This window comes from Marmota flaviventris, chromosome 17 (assembly GCF_047511675.1).
Source record: "Marmota flaviventris isolate mMarFla1 chromosome 17, mMarFla1.hap1, whole genome shotgun sequence".
NCBI lineage: Eukaryota > Metazoa > Chordata > Mammalia > Rodentia > Sciuridae > Marmota > Marmota flaviventris.
The window spans coordinates 42,037,450-42,054,936 of NC_092514.1; the positions used below are offsets into that span (position 1 = coordinate 42,037,450).

General features: G+C 37.2%; 1 protein-coding gene across 1 annotated transcript in view; it reads left to right on the forward strand.

Annotated features, from left to right (window-relative positions):
• Ppm1d (protein phosphatase, Mg2+/Mn2+ dependent 1D) overlaps positions 1–17,487 on the forward strand; it is a 45,547-nt gene that overhangs the window by 15,688 nt on the left and 12,372 nt on the right. Inside the window, exons 2-4 of the mRNA XM_027950332.2 lie at positions 4,593–4,821; positions 9,090–9,214; positions 17,174–17,364. Coding sequence (XP_027806133.1) covers positions 4,593–4,821; positions 9,090–9,214; positions 17,174–17,364 — 545 coding nt within the window. The remainder of the gene's footprint in view (positions 1–4,592; positions 4,822–9,089; positions 9,215–17,173; positions 17,365–17,487) is intronic.

Sequence of the window (17,487 nt, forward strand, 5' to 3'; positions counted from 1 at the left end):
ATAATGGTTGTACCAGTTTACCTTCTCAACCAACACTTGTTACTTACAGGAAGTATCAAAAAGTAGAGTGATAACTCATTGTGATTTTGATTTGAATTTCCCTTATTAATAATGTTGAGCATCAATTTATTTATTTATTGGCTATCTGTATGCTTTGGGAAAATGTCTATGCATTTACCCATCTTCGTACCCACAACTACTGGGCATTGCACATGCTAGGCAAGTGCTACACCGCTGAGCTGTATCCTCGGCCTTATTTTATTTTATGTGTCTACTTATTTTTTATTTTAAAAAATCATTTTTATTTTATGACAGGATCTTGCTAAGGTGCCCAGGCTTGCCTTGAACTTGTCCTACTGCCTTAGCTTCCTGAGTAGCTGGGATTACAGGCATGTGCCATATCACTAGACTCCTTTTTTTTTGTTGTTTTATTTTGTTTTTTGTTACTAGGGATTGAACCAGTGCACTTAACCACATTCCCAGCCTTTTCTTTCTTTTTTGTTTTTATTATTAGAGATAGGGTCTGAGTTCCTTAGGGCCTCCCTAAATTGCTGTGGTTGGCTTTGAACTCATGATCTTCCAGCCTCAGCCTCCTGAGCCTCTGGGATTACAGGATCCCAGCTCCTTTCCCCATTTTTAAATTGGCTTTTTTCTTTGTTTTTTTTTGTTTCCTCAAATGGGTTGTATAAGTTTCTATATATTTTGAATATTAATTCTTTATCAGATACATGCTTTGCAAATATTCTCTTGTAGGTTGCTTGGATATTGGGTATCTCCCAAAGCTCATGTGTGAGACAGTGCAAGAACATTCAGAGATGAAATGTTTGCCTTATGAGAGCCTTAACCCAATAGAGAATTAATCCCCTCTTGGGGATTAACTGGATGGTACTGAGGGCAGGGTAGGGTGACTGGAGGAGATGGGCACTGGGTGCATGCCTCTGGCGGTATATATTTTGTATCTGGCGAGAGTTTTTCTCTGCTTTCTGACCATCATGTGAACTGCTTCCCTCTGCCACAATGTTTTGTCTCACCTCCTGCCCTGGGAGCTGGCTGTCTGTGGACTGAGATCTCTAAAACTCTGAGCCCCCAAATAAACTTTTCCTTCTCTAAAATTATTCTTTTCAGGTCTTTTAATGACAGCAATGAAAAAGCTGACCAAAACGGTTGCCCTGGGCTGGGGTTGTAGTTCAGTGGTAGAGCGCTTACCTAAGGTGTGAGGCACTGGGTTTGAGTCTCAGCACCACATATAAATAAATAAAATAAAGGTCCATTGAAAATTTAAAAATATATTAAAAAGATGGTTGCCTTTTCATTTTGTTGATTTTCCCCAACCCTTGGTGCTGGATCCTTGCGCATGTTAAGCGATGCTCTGCTGTTGAGCTACACTGTACCTTGACTGTTTTCAGTGCTGTGTGGAAACTTTTTAGTTTGTAGTCCTGCTTTTTTTTTTTTTTACTTTTGATATGATGGCTAAAAATAAAGTCATTGCCAAGATCAGTGTCAAGGAACTTTTATCCCTGCTTTCTTGTAGGAGTTTCATGTCTTACCATTTGATTTTATAATACATTTTCAGTTAGTTTTTGTGTATTATGTAAGACAATTTCATTATTTTACATGTGGATATTAAGTTTTTCAAATGCTGTTTATTAAAGAGACTATCCTTTCCTCTTTTGGAATTCTTGTCAAAGATTAGTTGACAGTATATGCATGTTTATGTCTGGACTTTCTGTTCTCCATTGGTTTAAACCAGTACCATATGATTTTTTTTTTTTAAGAGAGAGTGAGAGAGAGAGAGAATTTTAATATAAATTTTTTAGTTTTTCGGCGGACACAACATTTGTTTTGTATGTGGTGCTGAGGATCTAACCTGGGCCGCACGCATGCCACGTGAGTGCGCTACTGCTTGAGCCACATCCCCAGCCCCCAGTACCATATGATTTTGATTACTAATACTGTAATATAGTTCAAATTTGGAAGTGGGATGCCCCTAGTTTTATTCATTCTTAAGATTGTTGGCTATTTAGGGTCTTTTATGGTTCCATATGAATTTTAAGATTTTTTTTTCTATTTTTATGGAAAATGCTAGTGGAATTTTGATAGGTATTGCATTGAATCTGTAGAACACTTTGGGTACTAATGCTCTTGCAATTCTTGAACATGGAGTTATCTTTCCATTTATTTGAATCTTCAGTTTGTTTCATTAATTTCATATTTTTGTGTGTGTATTGCTGGGGATGTAACCCAGTTCCTCCAGTGTGGTAGGCAAGTGCTATACCACTGATCTCTCTCTACACCCAGTCCTAGAAATGCAACTATTTTTATATGTTGATTTTGTATCCTGCAATTTTATAGAATGTGTAAGGTCTTTTTGTGGAGTCTTTAGATTTTCTATATATAAGATCATGCCATCTGCAGACAGTTTTCCTTTTTCTTTGGTATCAGGGATTGAACCCAGTGGCACTATACTACTGAGCCATATCCCCATCTCTTTTTATTTTGAGACAGGGCTTCAATAAGTTGCTAAGGCTGGCCTTGAAATTACAATCTCTCTGCTTTAGCCTCCCATGTCACTGGGGTTACAGGTGTGCACCAAATATACTCAGAGATAAAATGACGTGTGTATATATATAAATGAATTTTTAGCTTGTTGAATATTAGCTGTTCTGGTTTCCCTGAGCAATTGAGAATGTCTCTATTTCATATACTCCACATAGTTCCCTTCTGTGAGTGACAGGGCATTTTGTAGGGTAATTTCAGTCTGGGGATGGAATGAAGAGATGCAGTTGCTTTGTGGTTCAGAAGGTTTATTTTCAGAGTATATAACATTGGGGAGGGGAAAAAATGAAGTCAGATATGGTGGTGTATATCTGTAATCCCAGCTACTTAGGAGACTGGGAGATTTCAAGTTTGAGATTAGAATGGGCAATTTAGTAAGCTTTGTCTCAAAATAAAATAAAATAAAAATGGCTAGGGGTGTAGCTCAATGGTAGAGTATTTGCCTAGTATGCATAGGTCCTGGTTTCAATCCCTAGTACCACCAGAGGGAGAGAGAAAAGTAAATTAGTTGTATGATTAGAAGAATCTTCTTAGTGACTATGAAAGTTGTCTGTGTATTCTGCCCAATTTTTTTTTTTTAAGGCCCTTTCTCTTCTTCTAGTTCTTTTTGAGAACCTGTTAGACTAAGAGATTTACCACTTTTCTTAAAAGAGAGATATTATTTAAAAAAAAAAAAGAAAGAAAAGATAGATAGAAGTTACAGTTAATGGCACTTCAGGGACTAAAATGTTTTATTTTGCTTTGCAGAAAGTTTTGGTACTGATCTAGCTCCTGCAGTTACAGTATTAATCCACCAACCTCCTTATTACCCATTCTTCTTTTTTTTTTAAAAATATTTATTTGTTTTTAGTTTTTGGCGGGCACAACATCTTTGTTTGTATGTGGTGCTGAGGATCGAACCCGGGCCGCACGCATGCCAGGCGAGCGTGCTACCGCTTGAGCCACATCCTCAGACCCTTCTTTTTTTTTTTTTTTAAAGAGAGAGTGAGAGAAAAAGTGAGAGAGAATTTTTTAATATTTATTTATTTAGTTAGTTTTCGGCGGACACATCTTTGTATGTGGTGCTGAGGATTGAACCCGGGCTGCACGCATGCCAGGCGAGCGCGCTACCACTTGAGCCACATCCCCAGCCCCTTATTACCCATTCTTATTCTCAGCCTTTTAAAAACTTTACTGGGACTCATTGACAGGGGAAAAAAATTTTGTTTCCTTGTTTACTGGCTTTTCTTGCTTATATTTGATTACAAGATTGCATTCTGATTTATCACTTAGCATAAGATAAGTTTGTATTTGTTATCACTTGTATTTGCTTATGATCTTTCCCTATGTTTTATGACTATGGATTTTTTTCTTACAGTCTGCCCTTAGTAGGATTCTGGTGTGGAGATCATGTGTTTAGACTCAGTCTGCCATCATGAACTACAAGTTGTCATTTAGTATTAGAGAGTATTTCAGAGTTGAGAATGTCAGATGGTATAAGTTTGGTTTCCCCGAGCAATTGAGAATGTCACTATTTCATATACTCCATGTAGTTCCCTTCTGTGAGTGGGGTGTAGCTTAGTGGGGACCTTTCAAGATTAATAAACAGATGCAAAGTGGCTGGCTTGATGGTATCAAAACTGTTAACAGAGCTGGGGTTTAGCTTAGTGGTAAAGCACTTGCCTAGCATGTACAAAGCCCTGGGTTAGTCTCTAATACTACAAAAAACAAAACAATATATTCTTTTCTCTAAATGTAGTTAGGATTAAAAATTAAATAGAAATAGTCTATCCTCTAATGTATTTCTTCTAGGATTGATTTGTTTGTTTTATTTTAGTTACATTGTTTATAAATTTTTATCAGTGTATCAATTAATAAATAAATAAATTAATAATAAATATAAATCCTTGAGTAGCTTTCAAAATAATTTTCTTACATTTTTTCCTATGCTAATTCCAATGTTAACATGCTAATTCATGGTATGTTGCTATTTGTATTCTGACAATGTATTCATGTTTATACCTGGAAAAATAATTAATTTTTTTTTCTTATTACAGCAGAATGGCCGAAGACTATGACAGGTCTTCCTAGCACATCTGGGACAACTGCCAGTGTGGTCATCATACGGGGCATGAAGATGTATGTAGCTCACGTGGGTGATTCTGGGGTGGTCCTTGGAATTCAAGATGACCCGAAGGATGATTTTATCAGAGCTGTGGAGGTGACACAGGATCATAAGCCAGAACTTCCCAAGGAAAGAGAACGAATTGAAGGACTTGGTGGCAGGTAATTATTCTGCTGTTTTGTCTATTTTCTCTTGGTTTTGTTTATCTGTTTCTCCCTTTTAATTAAATCAGTTCCTTAGAATTTTAGGTTATTTTTTTAGATTGCCTAATGCAAAAATTCCATGTGAACTCATTTATCTTTTTTTGTTTTGTTAATTGTTTGTTTGTTTTGGTATCAGGGATTGAACTCAACCATTGAATCACATCCTCAGCTCTTTTTGTATTTTATTTAGAGACAGGGTCTCACTGAATTGCTTAGGGCCTTGCTAAGTTGCTGAGGCTGACTTTGGACTTGTGATCCTCCTGCCTCAGCCTCCCTAGCTGCGGGGATTATAGCTCCACCATGCCCAGCTATCTATTATTTTGAATTGACTTTTTTATTTGTAATAGTGGCTCCAAAAGAGAAATATTTCAGTGTACTGTAAGTAATAATACATGCAAGGATTTATTGAAAATCTTTCACTTAAATGCTGATCAGCATGACCCTCAGAATCTGGACAAAGAAGAACAATTAATATATTACATGTGATGTGATGTGAGTTTTAAACATTGTTTCCAAATTTTCTTTTGGTGATGTTCCTGGGATATTTCTTTTCTTTTAATTTTTTAGTTGTAGTTGGACACAATACCTTTATTTTATTAATTTGGTTTTATATGGCAGTAAGGATGGAACCCAGGGCCTTGCATGTGGCAGGCAAACTCTCTACCCCTGAGCTACAACCCTAGCCCAAGAGTCTCTTATCTTCTGTATTCAGTCTGTTATGATATGTTATTTTGTTTGCAATACCTGAAGTGAATCTGGTTTTACATAGATATAGCTTGAAAGGGAAGGAGTCTTTTAATAACTTCTCTATGTATTCTTTGACATTATCCCCAAACTTAGAAGTGGTAGTTTTTTTTTTCTTTCCAATTTTTAATTGGTGCATTATATTTGTACATAATAGTGAGATTTGTTACATATCCATATGTGTACAATATCAAAATATAATTTGACCAATATCATTCTCCAGTATTTTCCCCTTTCCCTCCCATCTTCCCTCTCCCATACCTTTCCTCTTCTGAACTCCCTTCCATTTGTTTGTTTGATGCTTTTGTTGTTGTTGTTTGTTCGTACCAAGGAATCGAACCCAGGGGTACTCAACCCCTGAGCCACATCTCTAGTTCTTTTTATTTTTTATTTTGGAGATAGGATCTCACTAAGTTGCTGAGGGTGGTCTTGAACATGTGATCCTCCTGCCTCAGCTTCTTGAGCTGCTGGGATTGTAAGTATGCATCACCATTCCCAGCTGGGAGATCTTTTTTATGTTAGACACTTTGTTTACTATTTGGTAGACACAAGAACAGATTAAAACATTTATTATCAAGGTTGGTGTGCACTTTTCCTTTTGTTTCTGGGTATAGAATCCAGGGTGCTTTACCGCTGAACTATATCCCTGGCCTCTTCAGCAGTTGGTATTACAGGTATGGATACCTTCACCTGTCTCCTTTTTAAAATTTTATTTTGAGACAAGGTCTTGCTAAGTTGACCGTGCTGGCCTCAAACTTGTGATCCTCCTGCTTCAGCTTTCCAAGTTGCTGGGATTACAGGCATGTGCTGTGTGTGCTTGGCCTAGAATAACCCTTTAATGGAACTGCATATGGGTAGAGAACACGTTGAATAGACCATAACTTTCTCTCGCTCGCTTTCTCTCTCTTTTTTTTTTTTTTTGTTATGAGGGATTGAATCCAGGAGTTCTTGACTACTGAGCTATGGCCCCAACCATTTTTTTTTTTTTTAAAGAGAGAGAGAGAGAAAGAGAAATTTTTTAATATTTATTTTTTAGTTTTCAGTGGACACATCTTTATTTTATTTTTATGTGGTGCTGAGGATCAAACCCAGCGCCCCGTGCATGCCAGGCGAGCGCGCTGCTGCTTGAGCCACATCCCAGCCCCCATTTTTTGAGTTTCGAGACAGGATTTCACTAAGTGCTTATGGCCTTTCTTAGTTGCTGAGTCTGGCCTTAAATTTGAAATCCTCCTGCCTCAGCTTCCTTTGCTGTTGGGATTACAGGTGTGTGCTGCCTTGCTAAATTTCTTTCTAAGCACAGACCTGGAGTTCCTTAAAAGTATGGAGTTTGACTTGTCTAGCATAGTGGAGCTATAATCTCCGCAGCTCGGGAGGCTGAGGCAGGAGGATCACAAGTCCAAAGTCAGCCTCAGCAACTTAGCAAGGCCCTAAGCAATTCAGTGAGACCCTGTCTCTAGGAAAGGGAAAATACTGAGGAATGATATTGGTCAAGTATAATCATGGGCCATTGTTAGTATAAATTTTATGTGCTAAAGGAATTAGTCTAAACTAGACCATGTGGCCTTGTTTCCTTACAACTGCACTGTCATTTGGGGAATTAGAAAATGGCTTCTGGATATATATATATTTTTTAAATAAGAAATGCTTGTAATTGAGGTAAATAAAGCTGAAGTAGGAGATGGTCTCATCTATGATGTCCTTTAAGGGTCGTTTCTAAAGATAGTATCCTTGAAGCTGCCATGCAGGCGTACTTTATCCTGCAATGTAAATACACCAATTTTTTGGCTCTAGTTTATTTAATCCTATGAGTGTGACGATCAGTCTAATATCTTGAGACCTTTACTGGTAGTTATGAGAAGTGGGCTTTGCATTTATAAATAAATTTCCTGAAATATTTGGGTTCTGCAATATTTAGGCCTGATCCTTCTTAATCTTTTGAAAAAAACATTTTTAGCTATTAATTCTTTTACTTTTTAACTCGAGTTTTTAATGTTATATTTTCTTTTATTTTAATTACATTTTTTAAAAGTTTTTATTTTTTGCTTTATCACTAAAATACCATCTGGACTGTTGGAGAGATGCTCTTTGTGAGCAGGTGTCTTTCTGCAAAAATTGAGCCATTTTATGATAAGTTATTTCCTTACTTCCCTCTATCCCAACCTAGCCAATTGGCCAGTACTCTGTTTTTCTGCCTTCTGTTACTGCTCAGTCAGCTCTCTGCATGTCAGGCTGTTCCTTTTTATGTGCCTTTTAATCATACAGGACAACAGCAGGGAGTGTAATAAAAGTAGCATCTTTTCTAACATTGCTTTGTTTTGTTGATACTGAATTTAAAATTTTTATGTTTAATCAGTACCATTATAGATTCTTTTTGCTCCTCAGAAACATAGAGACCATAATATCTTTGACTATTAAGTATCAAAAGAACTCTTGTAAGTAGCTATATTGAAATGACTTAAGTATTAAGCTTTACCTTTTAGAGAACAGATTTAGGAAGGAACTATAGGGCTTTATGATGATATGCAGGCAGAATATCGACATCCCTTCTCAGTGTAATTTTTCTTTGGTAGAGTCTTGACTCATGTTTCATAGAGTCTTGTGAATGGCCAGTTCACTTAACTCTCTGTTTCCTTTCTGAGGATCAGCACTGAAGAAAGCATAATAACAAAACAATTTTCCTTGATAGTCTGTCTCTTGTTATGATGTTAGATGTTGCTTTCAGAACTGAGAGTTCTCAAAAAGGATGGTAAATGAGTGACTTTTTTGGAATTTCTGTTCTATGTTAACATAATTCTTTTATTTTTATTTTTATTTTCATGTGGTGCTGAGGATCAAACCCAGTGCCTCACATGTGCTAGGCAAGTGCTCTACCACTGAACCACAATCCCAGCCCCTGCAGCCATATTTATTTTTTATTTTGAAACAGGCTCTTGCTAAATTGCCTAGGGTCCTGCTAAGTTGCTGAGGTGTGGATCCTGAACTTGTGTTCTTCTTGTCTTCTCAAGTTGCTGGATCACAGGTGTTTACCACCATGCCTGGCTAGAAACTCCTATCTCCCCAATTATTTGAATCTTGCATTTTTCTGGGATGTGATAGTTATCAATTTTTCTTCACATTCTTTCTTTTTTTTGTTATTTTTTTAGTTGATCTTGTTTACTTTTTCATTATTTTCCTTTTTTCTTTATCTCATTTTTCTTTTTTGACTCTTACTATATATTTTCACTTTTGCTCCACATTATTTTATTTGTTTTTTTTTTTCTGGTCTATTTCAATCAGTTCCAAATTTTCCTCATGTAATCTTATCCTATTTTGTCTTTCATCATTGAAGAGCAGCTTTGGCTTATGTGTCTTTGTATCTGAAACAGATAAATCATTATTTTATGATAATATAATCTTACTTTCATTAGTTATATGACATGTTGAGCTATCTTAGGTGTTATCTTTTAATCATTTAGAGAATTCATGTGAACTTTGTTTTTTAGTGTCATGAACAAGTCTGGGGTGAACCGTGTAGTTTGGAAAAGACCTCGGCTCACTCACAATGGACCTGTTAGAAGGAGCACAGTTATTGACCAGATTCCCTTTCTGGCAGTAGCAAGAGCACTTGGTAAGTAGGACTTACTTTTGGTAAAATCATGTTAGATTTTTACAATATATGATGATAAAATAGAAGGGGACACAGAGCTAATCTAATCTCTTAGTTGGCACATTATGAGGATAGAGATATGATGATGTTAATGATTTAAAACCTGATTGAAGAAAAAGTGAAGGTATATATTTTAATGCTAGTTGTTCTTTAGTCATGAGTCATAATCAGTGTTTTGCTACTTCCATCTATACTTAGGGACATATATTATGCCTAGGCTTAATGTTACCCTTAAAACTATTTTTAAATGTCCTTTCCTACTTCAGCCCTTAATATTCCTAAGAATCTTCAAGGCTGTTTTTTTTCTTTGGCTAGCAAAATAAATTGTCCATGACAAAATAAAATGGTTCTTGTCTAGTCTACGTGGCTTTGGAAGGCAGGCTAGAGCACCATAGCTATTTTAATATCTTGCATTGACTCTGCTAGATGGGGGTAGTTTTAATATCTCTAAGAAAACACCAAATTGTTCCTTCTCTTCTTTTTCCTTCTAATAGATATTTGAATACCAACTTGGTGCTAGGCATTATGTTGGGCTTAGAAGGTATAATGCAGATGTACTTTCTGTCCTCATGGAGTAAAGCCATGTAATTGAGGAGATAGGCAATAAGGAAGTAAGTTTATAAGTGAAGTAATTACAGATTAGGAAATATCATGAAAGAAGTAAACAGTGTGCTGTGATAAATAATAATTTAGGGCTGGGGATGTGGCTCAAGTGGTAGCGCGCTCGCTTGGCATGCGTGCGGCCCTTGTTCGATCCTCAGCACCATATACAAACAAAGATGTTGTGTCCGCCGAAAACTAAAAAAATAAATATTAAAAATTCTCTCTCTCTCAAAATAAATAAATAAATAAATAATTTAGAAGGGAAAACTGTTTTAGATAGTGTTGTGGTGGAGATGCTACTTTTTAAATTGAGATTTGAAGGACGAAGAAGGAGCTAGTCTTGTGAAGAACCTGTGGAAGAATATTCTAGGCAAGGATCCTGAAATGCAAAATGACTCAACATGTACTAGGAATGTCAGAAGACTGAAGATGGTGACGTGAACATGGGCCATATCATAGTAGAAACTTACATTCTGGTTTCATTGCAGTGGGAAGCATTGTAGGATGTAAGTTAAGGAATAAGAATACCTGATCTGCCTTTTAAAATGAGCATCATACCTACCATATACAATCTTTGATGATCAAAGGCATATAGTCCTGTTCTTAACGGAGTCTATATCCTAGTTGGGGGAATAGATAATAAACAAATGAGAAAATCATTCTAAAAGATGTCATCTTTAAAGGAATTAAACAAGTGGTGTGCCAGTAGTTGATGGGAGGGATAGTGGGTATTAGGAGAGATCTACTTTAGGAAGGACTGATTAAGGAAACTTCGTTAAGGAGGTGATATTTAAGTAGGATCTCAAGGAGGGAAAGGGGCAAAGGAAAATAGCAAACAGAGCCAAAGCTTTGCCAGGGCACATAGATGGCTAGTGGACATTTGATTTGCAAAGGCGGGGGGTACCCAGTATATATTCTTGCTTCATTTTAAATAATTTCCTTTTGGGAAATCATATCTATTGTGCTATGTGAAGTCTTAAATATTCATTTTCAAGGTCTTTTAATAAAATATATAAGAGGAGCATATGATTCCATGTAGACCAATCAGATTCTCTATTCTAGACTATCAAATATAGTAAGAACAAAATATTTTAAAGAAATAGGCCAAGTGTAGTGTGGCACATGTCTATAATCTCAGTGACTCAGGAGGCTGAAGCATGACGATCTCAAGTTTGAGGCCAGCCTTAGCAAGAACCTGTCTCAAAATTAAAAAAATTTAAAAAGGGCTGAGAATATAGCTCAGTGTTAGAGCACCGTGGGTTCAACCTCCAATACTGCAAAAAATAAAAATAAAAGTTTAAAAAATTGGATGTGGTGGTGCATGCCTGTAATTCTAGCTACTTGGGAGGCTGAGGCAGAAGATTGCTTGAGCCCGCAAGCTTAAGACCAGCCTTGGCAACATAGTGGGTTTTCCATTGAAGAAATAGAGGGAGGTGGAAGTGGGGAGTTGGAGACAGGAGAAAGGGGAGAAAAAAAAAGAAAGAAAGAAATGCTTTTGTGTGTAGCTCAGCAATTTTCTTAGCATACATGAAGCCGTTGTTTGATCCCACGCATCACACACACAGAGACGAGACAAAAATAGGAGAGGAAGTATACCGTAGTGGAAAAAAGATGGACTTTAAAGCCAAAATGCCTAGTTTTCCATCTCAATATTGTTATTTATTGTGCAAACTTGGGCAAATTACTTACAATTTTTTAAATATGTATTTTCTAGTTGTTGATGGACCTTTATTTTATTCATTTATTTATATGTAGTGCTGAGAATCGAACCCAGTGCCTCACATATGCCAGGCAAGTGCTCTACCACTGAGCCACAACCCCAGCCCCAAATTACTTACATTTTGTGACATATCTTTTTTGGGGGGCCTAATAAATGGTATTGTCTCCATCTGTTTTGCATTGCTGTGACAGAAGACTGGGTACTTTATAATGAATAGAAGTTTATGGCTCACATTTTGGAGTTTAGGAAGTTCAATATCAAGATGCTGGTATCTGGTGAGGTCCTTAATGCCTCATCACATGGAGGAAGCAAAAAGATGAGCGAGCAAGAGAAGGCTAAGCTCACCTTTCTAAAGGCACCAAGTAAGGGGTGGAACTCCATATCCTAGTCTCCTCTTAAAGATCCCACCTCTTCATATAGTGATAAGGGCAATTAAAGTTCAAATTAGTTCTGGAGGGGGCACATTCAAACTATAACAAGTATTTGTCTCATACTGTTGTGATTATTGGGTGAAGTAATGTGAAGTGTTTTAAGATTGGCACATAGTACTCTATAAATGTTAGTTGTTTTTATTGTTATTTATTGAATTGGGTCAGTGACATGATTCAGTTTGTTTTTGACAATCATTTTAGCTATTTTAGGGAGATCAAAGTGGAGGCAAAGATATATCATTCAGAAGCCTATTGTAATACTCTAGGTACTTTATATATTTTATAGATTTTTTTTCAGAACTAGAAGAATAAGTTATTGAGGTCATTCATAGTATAAGCATGTAATACTATTAATCTTCCAGTGTTAGCAAGGAAAAAGAAGGGGAGAAGATGATAATTAGCTGCTGCTTACATTTCAGGTTAGAAGGTAAGTTTGGTTGATTACCATCATTTGTATCATTAGTGAGCATTGAAAATGGGGGCATGACTGGGCATGGTGGCACATGCCTGTAATCCCAGAAACTCAGGAGTCTGAGGCCAGTCTTGGAATTTAGTGAGATGCTGTATCAAAATAAAAAATAAAAGAAAAGGACTGGGATGTAGCTCAGTGGTAAAGCATCCCTGGGTTCAATACTAGAAACAAACAAACAAAACAACAACAAAAAACAGGGCATGAGAGGCAAAGAATTGACCAGAGGGGCTAAGTGCATAGCACATTCTTGTAATCCCAGCGATGTATGAGGTTGAGGCAGGAGAATCTCAAGTTCAAGGCCAGCCTCAGCAATTTAGCAAGGCCTTAAGCAACTTAGCGAGACTTGATCTCAAAAAATAAAAATCAAAGGACTGGGGATAAAACTCAGTGGTAAAGTGTTGCTGGGTTCAATCCCCAGTACCAAATAAATAAATAGATAGTGGAAGGTTTTGTTTCCATTTTGTGGTTTGTGGGGATTGAACCTAGTGCCTTGTACGGAAGGTGCTTTACCACTAAGCCATATCCCCAACCCTTTTAATTCTATTTTGAGATAGGGCCTCACTAAGTTGCTGAGCTGGTCTCAAATTTGAGATCCTCCTGCATCAATCTCCCAGTATCTGGTATTACAGCCATGTGCCATCACGTGCGGCTGAGGGTTTTTTGTTTGTTTGTTTTTAAACAGGGAACTCATTGAACTGAGGGCAGGATCTTACTCTAGGTAAGGTGAACCAAAGTAGATGTCAAGTTATTTTGTCTATGTGTGTGAGTGTGCCAAGCATTTTAAGCAAGTTTTGAAACCCGTAAGTGATTATGTAGAAGAAAAATAAGAGGGACTGATAGAGAGGTAGCAGAAAAATCTGCTGGTTTTTCTGGTTCAGATAGTCCTGCTCAGTCCAGTGATACTCTTCTCCAGCCCCAGTAATCTTTACTTACAAAGCACAGATTTACATTATCCAACTGATCTAATTGTTATTTTATTGTGAGTTAAAAATTTGCCTCCATGATTCTTTCAGATATCAGCCCTAGTTTTGTATGCTAAAACAAAAACAGAGCAGTGTACTTTATCTGTTGCATGATAGTCATTTACATATTCAAAATCGGTTAACATGTTTCTCTGGTCTTCTAGGTGAAAGTGCTAATTTAAGGTCCTTTATTATACAGTCATGTGCTGCTAAAAGTTGGAGATATGTTCTGCAAAATGTAGGCCGTGCATGGTGGCGCACACCTATAATCCCAGTGTCTTGGGAGGCTGAAGCAGGAGTATTACAAGTGCAAAGCCAGCCTCAGCTACTAGTCAAGGCCCTAAGCACCTTAGTGAGGCCCTATCTCAAAATAAAAAATGAGAAGAGCTGAGGATGTGGCTCAGTGGTTAAGTGCCCCTCGGTTTCAATCCTTAGACTACACACACACACACACAAAGTGTCCTTAGGTTATTTCATTGTTGTACAAGTGTTAGAGTGTACTTACATAAACTTAGATGGTATAGGTCAGTCACATGATGCAGCCTCTTGATGGAATTGAGATGCAATAAACAAGGTATATGAAGCTGCTGCATGGTTAACACAGCAAACTGTCTTATGTTTAACGTTTTTTTTTTTTTTTTTTTTGGTACTGAGAATTGAACTCAGGGGCATTCTACCATGGCACTACATCCCTAGTCCTTTTTATGTTTTGAGACATAAGTTGCTTAGGTCCTTGCTAAATTGCTGAGACTAGCTTGAACTTGTGATCCTGCTGCCTTATCCTCCTAGGTTACGGGAATTATAGGCATACAGTACCACACCTGGCTAGATTTGTGTTTTAAAGAGATGATTTGGTTGTAGTTTGAGTATGGATTAGAGGAGGCAAAAGTTGTTGGGAAATTCCATGGAAATCACCTATAGATGAGGGGGTATAGAAATTTTCTGGTTATCCTGTGGACAGGACAGGTGCCACAGGAACAAGCAAATGAGGGTTCCTTAGAATCAGGACAGGGCCTCCTCTCTTCTGGTGTCTCTTCAGCGCCCTCTATGGAGTAAAAAGGGGAAATGACCAGCTAGCAGTCAACAACCATGTCTGCCAATGTCTAAGTTTCCTTCCTTTAGGACCTAAGGAAATGACATTCTGTGATTTTGTTTTGGTGAGCAAACCTTCACCAAAACTTTTATTTAAAGGCCCATTTCTGACCCCTGCTACTTATTTGATCTTAGATAAAGCCATGTAAGTTGGGTGTAGTGGTGCATGCTTGTAATCCCAACAGTTTGGGAGGTTAAGGCAGAAGGATTGTAAGCTTGAGGCCAGTCTCAGCAACTTAGTGAGACCCTGTCTCAAAACAAAAAATTTTAAAAAGACTGGGTAGAGTAACTCAGTGGTGGAGTATCCCCGAGTTCAGTCCCCAGTACTGCAAAGAAAAGGGGAAAAAAACAAAAACAAAAACAAAAAACAAGTGGGGATTCAAGAATCATCCCTAAAATATGGCATGTTTGGTTGAGGAATAAATTGTTTTTGTGTGTGCTCATGGTGCTGGGTATCAAATTTAGCCTTGCTTCCTAGGCAAGTACTCTTACCACTGAGCTACATCCCCAGCCTTAGAACAGGAGTTGTCTAATTAAAGGGTCATTCTTGAATACGACTTGAACTCTTTACATCTGTCAATTCCATGAAGGACAAAACCAAACAAAAATAGGGAACTTTTCTGGGTTAAAAACAGCAAAAAATTTGACAATTAAATGTAATGAATGATTCTTCAGTAAATCTTGGATATTAAAATTGCATTATTGGAACAACTGGGAAATTTAAACATGGACTTTACCTTATATAATATGGTGTCAGTATTAAATTCTGGAGTATGGTTATGTAGGAAAACATTCACATGTTTAGGAGATACATGCTGAAATATTAGTATTTAGTGGTAAAATGTGAAATCTAATCTCATGATTCAGCATAAAATTAAAACCATCTTTATCCAGAAAAGACAAGGTTGCATTAAGAAATCCTAAAGAATTTGCTAGGAAACTACTAGAATAAATGAGTCCACTTAAGTTCACATAATCCAAATGCAATATATGCAGTCTGTCATTTGAATGAATCAGAAGTTGGGCCTGGTGGTGCATGCTTATACTCCCTACCTACTCTGGAGGCTGAGTAAGGAAAATCCCAAATTCTAGCCCAGCTTGGGCAATTTAGTAACACTCTGTCTCTAAATAAAAACAAAATTTAAAAGATTGAAGATGTAGCTCAGTGGTAGAATGTTTGCCTAGCATGTGCAAAGGTCTGGTTCAATTCCTAATATCACCAAAAGAAAACCAACCAAACAAACAAAAAAACACCTCTATAATTTTCTTTTGGGGGCAGGGTACTAGGGCTTGAACCCAGGGGCATTCTGCCACTGAGCTATATCCGCAGTCTTTTTCATTTTTTAATTTTGAGACAGATTGTTGCTAAGTTGCTGAGGCTGGTCTAGAACTTGTGATCTTCCTGCTTTAGTCTCTCCAACTGCTGGAGTTACAGGTGTACACCACCAAGCATGGTGAGGTTTTAAAAAATTTGTTCAGAGAGCTCTCTCATCTTAAATACCTCTTACTGGTACCTATTTGCTTTTGAAACTTTTATTAAGTTTATTCCTAGGTGTGTACATTTGGTTCATGTTTTAAATGGAATTGTTTTAAATTTACATTGTCATTGTATATACAGTTGATTTCTATATATAGGCTCATATTTAACAATCTTTCTACATTTTCCTGTTAACTATAATAGTTAATTTCTTTTTGGTGGTCCATTTAGAATTGAAATTATCTATGAATAATGATGGCTCATTACTTTTTCAATTTACTTACTTATTTTTATCATATTACTGTGCTCAGAAGGAACTCCAGTATAATATTGGAAGAGAAATGATAATACTAGGCATAGTTTTCTTTTTTATTCATTTTGAAAGGAATACTTTCAATAGCCTACCTTTAAGTAAGATGAGCCAAGAACATCGGTGTGGGCATGTAATTCCAGCAGCTAAGGAGGCTGAAGCAGGAGGTCCACAATTTTCAGGCCAGCCTGGGACCCAGTCTAAAAATAGAAAATAGAAAAGACTGTGACTGTGGCTGAATGGTAAAGTGTGCTGGGCTTAATACCCAGACCCCCCCCCCCAAAAAAAAAAAAAAAAAAAGTAAAATATTTGCTGCAGATTTCTGTTTGTGTGTATGTGTGTGGAGGGCAGGGGTGTGGTGAGGTTAGTTAGAGAGAGATTCATAGATGCTGGGGATTTAACCCAGGCCTACCATATGTCAGGCAAGCCTTCTACCACTGAGGTAAATCCCCAGTTCCTTCTACAGATTTCCTTCCTCCCTCTTTCCCTTCCTTCCTTCCTTTACTACGGAGAATTAAACCTACACATACTCTACAACTGAGCTATATCCCAGTTCTTTTTTATTTTGGAACAGGGTCTCACTAGATTACAGACACTGGCCTCCAAATTTTAATTCTTCTGCCTCTCTAAGTCACTGTGATTATAGCGTGTGCCACCTCATCATCGGGTTAAGGGAATTTCCTTTTATTCCTGGTTTGCTGGCAAATTTTTAATTATGAGTGGATTTTGATTTTATTAAATGTTTTTCTGTATCTATGGACATGAACATGTAAATTTTTTTCCTTTAATCTGTTGATCTGATACCATTAGCTTTGAAATAATACTACTTATTTCTTCTGCTTTCTTTCCTCAGGTGATTTGTGGAGCTATGATTTCTTCAGTGGTGAGTTTGTGGTGTCACCTGAACCAGACACAAGTGTCCACACTCTTGATCCTCAGAAGCACAGATATATCATCTTGGGGAGTGATGGACTTTGGAATATGATTCCACCCCAGGATGCCATCTCGATGTGCCAGGACCAAGAGGATAAAAAATACTTGATGGTGAGCAATTACTCAATAATTTTAATACTTATTTTCTAGGACTGAATATTTTTATTACAAACAGAATATATAGGCTTGGAATATAGCTCATCAGAGCCTGGCTTCACTCCTTAGCATCCACCC